Source organism: Egretta garzetta, unplaced genomic scaffold (assembly GCF_000687185.1).
Source record: "Egretta garzetta isolate BGI_Z169 unplaced genomic scaffold, ASM68718v1 scaffold276, whole genome shotgun sequence".
Taxonomy (NCBI): Eukaryota; Metazoa; Chordata; class Aves; order Pelecaniformes; family Ardeidae; genus Egretta; species Egretta garzetta.
Genome location: NW_009260067.1, coordinates 112,932 through 119,204, shown reverse-complemented (window position 1 = coordinate 119,204; position 6,273 = coordinate 112,932). Strand labels below are relative to the sequence as shown.

The 6,273-nt window shown below is 48.2% G+C and overlaps 1 protein-coding gene across 1 annotated transcript; it reads right to left on the bottom strand.

Moving 5' to 3' along the window:
• Nucleotides 1-485: 485 nt before the first annotated feature.
• Nucleotides 486-4,978, bottom strand: FEM1B (fem-1 homolog B; the record flags this gene model as incomplete). Its single annotated transcript, XM_035896642.1, has 2 exons — nucleotides 486-3,577; nucleotides 4,878-4,978. Coding segments are annotated over 2 exons (1,737 nt in total), but the record flags the coding sequence as incomplete, so codon positions are not given.
• Between the last annotated feature and the right edge of the window lie 1,295 nt (nucleotides 4,979-6,273).

Sequence of the window (6,273 nt, the reverse complement as noted above, 5' to 3'; positions counted from 1 at the left end):
TCCTCCCGTACAACTGGAACCTCTTCTGCTTCAGTTTGTGCCCATGGCCCCTTGGCCTGGCGCTGGGCACCTCTGGGAAGAGTCTGGCTCCGTCCTCGTGACCCCCACCCTTGAGATATTTGTAGGTGTTGATGAGGTCCCCTCTCAGCCTTCTCTTCTCCAGGCTGAACAAGCCCAGCTCCCTCAGCCTTTCCTCGTAGGGGAGATGCCCCAGTCCCCCCATCATCCTTGTTGCCCTCCCCTGGACTCTCTCCAGGAGTTCCTCATCTTTCTTGAACCGGGGAGCCCAGAACTGGAGCTTCATTTTAGGAGCTGGTTTCTGGCAGAGTAGTTTGCAGCATAGGGTATTCCTAAAACTCTTCCCTTTAAGGAGACACAACGGCCAGCGCCTACGGTTCCGCACGAACTCAGCAGCGCTGTTCTGCTTGGCACTAGACAAAAATTAAAGAGTTGCAAGCTAATTCCACATTCAATGTTTATTTATTTGTAATACAAATAGAAACGTGTGCCCAAATCTCGCCTTAAAGTTCTACCCAGATTGTTTAAAAAAAACCTACAGAACATTCTTTCATCATCTGACAGTTAAAAAGCTGCATTTAAAATAAACAGAGTTTTCAGTAGCCTGTCAAAACAAGTGACATTTTACTGCCGGAGTATCTGCAACTTCTACCAAGGAGAAGTACTTTCGCAAGCAACGGCGTTATTATACAATCAGTTGCTTATCATAAAAGATCTTATGATAGGACAATTTTTTAAAAATCAGTTTTAATAGAGATTTTCATAATGAAAGGAGTAAAAATCATGAAAAATCCTCAAGTCCAATTCAGGGAGGCACAGACTCCACGCTTATTGGAAAAGCCAGTTTCAAGCAGTATCCCGCTCCAAAGGAAGACTCTCTTTGGCGACAGACTACTCCGTTAGGAAGATACAGCATTTGGAATCCAAGAGTGCAGATTTACATCCTTCGAGTCAAAAAGGTGCATGTTGAGCATTGAAACGACAGAAAAAAAACCCCAAGTTAAAAGCATTTTGAAATGTTGGGACACACACAAACACAAATACCCTACCAATTTTCTAGGTATCCATGCATGATCTTTATATATGAGCAACTTAGCTACTTAAAAAAGAAACCAGGACTCCGGTTCGGTCAATGTGCAAGTTCCTTTTTCAAAAGTTATTCAGTACTCACTGTAGTAGTGTAAATGAAGAGCTTGATATTTCAACTATCATCAGCTGAACATACCATAGCTGAATTTAAACCTGTATTTCCTAACAGAGCATTCCATACGTCTGCAGCTGTTGATAACTGCTGTTCAAAATTTAATTTAAAAAAAAAAAATAAAATAATTAAAATGTTACTAACATCTTCAGCAAACTGAAAGGCATAAACAGATGGTGAGGTAAGAGAGCAACAGACTGCTCTGTATGTCGAGACTCCGCTTTTAACCAGCTACCACATAATTCCCAATTGTTCTTTCCCATCTCACTTCAAGAAGCTTTAGAATTTGCAAAGCTACCGCCTCGGTAGCACGGTGACACCGGCTTCCAGAGATGCCTTTGTAAATACCTAAAGCATCTGGCTGCAAATCGTGAAGTAGAGATGTGTATTGGCAACAAAACATTCTGCACGAGTTACATTGGGGGTCTTTTCATGTTTTTTATAAAAAACAAGAGATAACGAAGCAATTCGTTTAATCAAAAGCAATGACCAAAATCTCAAACATCAGATTCGACTACAGGAGAAGGATGTGGCTTTTTTGCCCCCCACCCCCAGGATCTGCCTGAGAACTGAGGCTGCAGACTGAATCCAGGGGAACCCCAAAGAAAAAAAAAAAAAAAAAAAAGAAGAGAGAAAAACAACTCCATGTATACATATGCATTCTGCTTGTCTGCAACTGATGTCGTCCCGGGATAGCACCACCACGAAAGATTTTATGTAGCCTAGTGAAACTTCACAAATTCTTCTAGAGTTCTGGGGATCTGGTTTTGGTAGCTGATGTTATAGATCCGTACTGCTCGGGCAGCCAGGCACTTGAGACTCAGCTTCATTTGAGTTTTAAGGAGTATTTCAGACACCCCTGTTGTACTTTTATCCAGAGGGGTTTTCTTCTGCTTATTCGTCATGTCTGTGTGAGCACCAGCCTCCACCAGGCTAATGATGATGGAATGCAACGTCAAGAAGTCACTGATGGGCCTGTGGTATTGGACAATGATGTGGAGCGGACTGTTCCCTTCGTTGTCCACGGCGTTCACATCCGCCCCGCAGTCTAGCAAGAGTTTTGTGACGAGTGCGTTAGGGAAGCTGCAGACATCATTCGTGTGGAAGTCGTCAACCGGCGTGCTGGAATTGACAGCGTGGTGCAGCAAACTAGAGCCGTCCCGAGTTCTGGGATCGAGGTGAATCAGGTTGTAAATCTGTTTGTTGATTCGCGACTGATCCTCTTCGCTGCACTGGGTCTTGGTAGAGATGCAGACCAAGTAGAGAAAGGTAAAGATGTTGCATTCGTAGTTGTCCATGGCTGTGTGGATGTCAGAGTCTTGAGTGGTTTTGATCCGGGACATGCCTTGCTCTATTTCCAAGACGCTGCACCTCAGAACACTCTCGATGTCCTTGGCTTTAACAGGCTCGTTTAAGTGTATCATCTGAGAAAAGACTTGAGCAAACCTCAGGAGGTCCTTATGAGTGTTCCTGTTGCCTTTTTGCCTTAGATGCAACGCATGCAGCCACAGCTTGATACACTGTTCAAACTCCATGTTATCTGCATAAACGGCCCCCCGGTAAATAATGGGGTGAGAAACATCGATATTGTCCGAGCCCAGAATTCTCTCTCGCACAATGAGGCCTTCCATGTGAAGGGCATCTCTGTCCTGCCTAATAGACTCTAATTCCTGAGGAGTCCTGCATTCAGTCCTGTTTCCATAAGCTTCAATTTGTGGAAGAACTTCTTTTTCAATTATATTCTCGCTGTCTCGGTACCTCTCCAGCATCGCTAAATATAAATAGTGGTAAGTCTTCATGATATCATAGTTTTCTCTGTCATTTGCAAATGAGGCACCCAGAAGTTCCAGAGCTTCGATCCGGCTCCTCCTATCGCAGTCGGCGTGAGCAAGCAGCAGCTCTACAACATCGGCCTTGCAGCTCTCGGCAGCGACTTTCAGCGGAGTCATCCCATGGCCGTTCACCATCATCGCCGCCTTCCACTTGACCAGCTCCCTCACGATTTCCAAGTGACCGGCTTCGGCCGCGAAGTGCAAGGCCGTGGCACCACAGTGGGCTTTGGCGTTGGGATCGGCATGCTGCTCGAGGAGGTACCTCACCACGTCCGTGTGGCCTTTGTAAGCCGCGATCATAAGGCAAGTGTTGTCGTACTTGTTGGCAATGCTGATGTTGGCATTGTTTTCTACCAGGTATTTCACAATGTCCAGTCTGCCATCGAAACACGCAGCCCTCAGGGGAGTCGAGTTGGTCACTGTAGTGTGATTCACGTTGGCGCCGTGACTCACCAGCAATTTGACTACTTCAAAGTGGCCGGCTCCTGCCGCGCACCAGAGGGCTGTGGCTCCGTCAATGACAAAGCTAAAAACGTAAAGACAGAAACAAGCAGTTAAACTGATGCTCTCTCAAAAGCGTCTTTTTCCAGGCAGCCGAGCAGTACGCAACAGGCACGTACATACCCGGCCATTAAAAAGTATTTTACAGCCACCCTGGTCTTGTACTCGAAGGAACTTACCGGGATGGCCGAGGTAAAAGAACAAGAGACTTATCAAGCACACAGAACTCCCGAAGGAAGAAGCGTTGGAAGCCGAAACTTCAAAGCAGCAGGGATTTAGCCACGTTTTGCACCAGTCCTTCCCAGGCTGCTTTGAAGATCCAACCTGCAAGCTCCAGCCCTCAGCCTACGGAGGTCGCGGGAAGAATAGTTACAAGAATTACCGCTTCTTTGATGCCTCGTGCCAGAAACCCACACGTTAAAGAGAGAAAACTTTAACATAGACACATTGACACAAAAAAACCCCAACGCCGGCACGAATAGCAGTACAGCTACACACAACACCGGGCCTGGCCGCAAAGCTGGCTTAAGAATTTCCTATCACTTGGCTTGTTCTCCCTCCCCGAGTTGCAAAATTGCCACCGCTTCCGCTGCGCCGACACTTCTTGTTCGAGAGACGGCACCCTAAACCAGACCAGCAGTCTGGTCACACAGATGGAACTCCAGGAATAAATTAAAACTTAAAAAAGCAGAAGTTCTTCTGAGCTGGACCATTTCAAAGATCTGTGGCCTTGTAGACCATGATGTCAATCCGCTTGCTGGCACTCGTAATTAACTTTAGCAAAGCATCGCAGCTTCTTAAGCTGTTTTCACACCCAAATCCAGCAAGTAACTACAAAGGTAAAGGCTGAGCACTTTAATGTAGCAGCAGGCGGTGTTCACATCGCAGTTAATACACACTCAAGGCGCATTCCAAATCACAGAGAGGGACAAATCTCTTATATCCATACATCCAAACGGTCATGTTTCCCAAAGTTAAAATATCATAAGGCTCTGACTTAGTTTCAGCAGCTATTTTTATCATTTTACGAAGCTCTCGCGTAGCTCAACAGAACAGTTGTGAGGCCCTTTGTAAACCCAAAGCCTCTGGACAAGGTTTCAGAGGCCATTTAAGAGCTCTGGCACGCACAGATGCCTATGCCTCTAGTCCCAGTAAGAAGTTCCTTATTTTGTAAATAAGCACATTAAAATACTTGTGTATCAAAACAGGAGGAAAGGCAGGACCTAGGATTTGTTAATGAACACGAGGTAATTCATCGGAGTGCTACAGGTATGTATTTACAAGTCAAAAGCCTGGAGCCCAAACAAGCGGAGCTGCTGTGCCACCTTATCTCAAGAAGACCAGGATCACACGCCACCTCCTCCTCTCTTCTCACCAGTCTGCGGCTCCCACTGTGCCCGTTGTGTCCCAGACAACACCACCTCCTTTAATCTGTACCAGGCGGAGGCTCCGGCGAGCAGATCGCCATCCCATCGAGGCACAGCTTGAGAAAATTCAGCAGCAGCGGGGGCTGACAGCCCTTCCTACCGCTTTCTGTCACCAGAGGCCCTTCCTTTAGCTGAATCTGGGGCAGACCTCGGCCTAGGTATTCTCAACAAGTCTTTGCTTGGGAAAAAAAGGGGCTGGAAGAGAAGGAGAAGAAACAAAAAAAAAAAACCCAAACCACCCAGGGAAGTCGGTTCCTCCCCTTTCACTTGGCACTTAAGAGCCAAGCCAGCCTTTCCCTGGGCCAGGGGGAGCTGCACAGGCGTTAACTCCTGCTCGTGGAGCCAGATGGAAGATACCAGTGGGGATCCACAACGATCCCTCTCGCTCGGTATCTGATGTGAGCTCTCCTCTCTGTGCAAGCTGCCTGCAAAACCTGAGAGACCGAGCTGCCGCCAGGATTAGTCAGCCTGACACAGGGGCGAGAACTTGATGAACGGCGTGGGAGGTTTTCGAAAACAATGTTCCTCCTTCCTTCTGCCGTGGCAGCACACCGCTCAGGGACCTGGACATCACTGCCAGGCTTCTCCCAACAAGCAGCAGCAGCACCGCTGCCCCGGCCCAGCCCCCCCTTCCCTCCTTTTCTTCCCTTCCCCTCCCAAAACGTCACACTTCTCCCCTGGCCATCCTGTACACTGGCTCCACGTGTCGAGGGAGGGACGTTCTTTGGGATGTCTGGGCTGGACACTGAAAAATCCTCAGTTTGAGTAAGAAAAGGCCTGGCTCCCGGCGTGCGGGTACCACCCTACCCTGACCCGATGCCTGCTGTCACCCACCACGCGGAGCCATCTCATGGAGAAGGCCATTCTGGCACAGCGGGAGAGAACAGGAGGTGACCTGCTCGCCGAGGGGGAAACGCGATGAGGAGCTCTCCAGGCTGCGGTGAACATCATCCCACCTGCAGCTTCAGGTGGGAGATCTCACGGGCACCAAGCATCAGGGGGGGGGGGGGGGGGTCTCAAACAGCAAAGGCATTTTTATGGCTATGGTTATATATTTAAGGAAAAGAAGGCTGCGGGGAGACCTGATTGCAGCCGTTCAGTACCTAAAGGGGGCCCAGAGGAAAGATGGGGAAAATATTTTAGTAGGGCCAGCTGTGACAGGACAAGGGGGGATGGCTTTAAACTAAACCAGGGGAGGTTTAGGCTGGATCTAAGGAAGAAATTCTTTACAATGAGGGTGGTGAGGCACTGGAACAGGTTGCCCAGAGAGGGGGTGGAGGCCCCATCCCTGGGA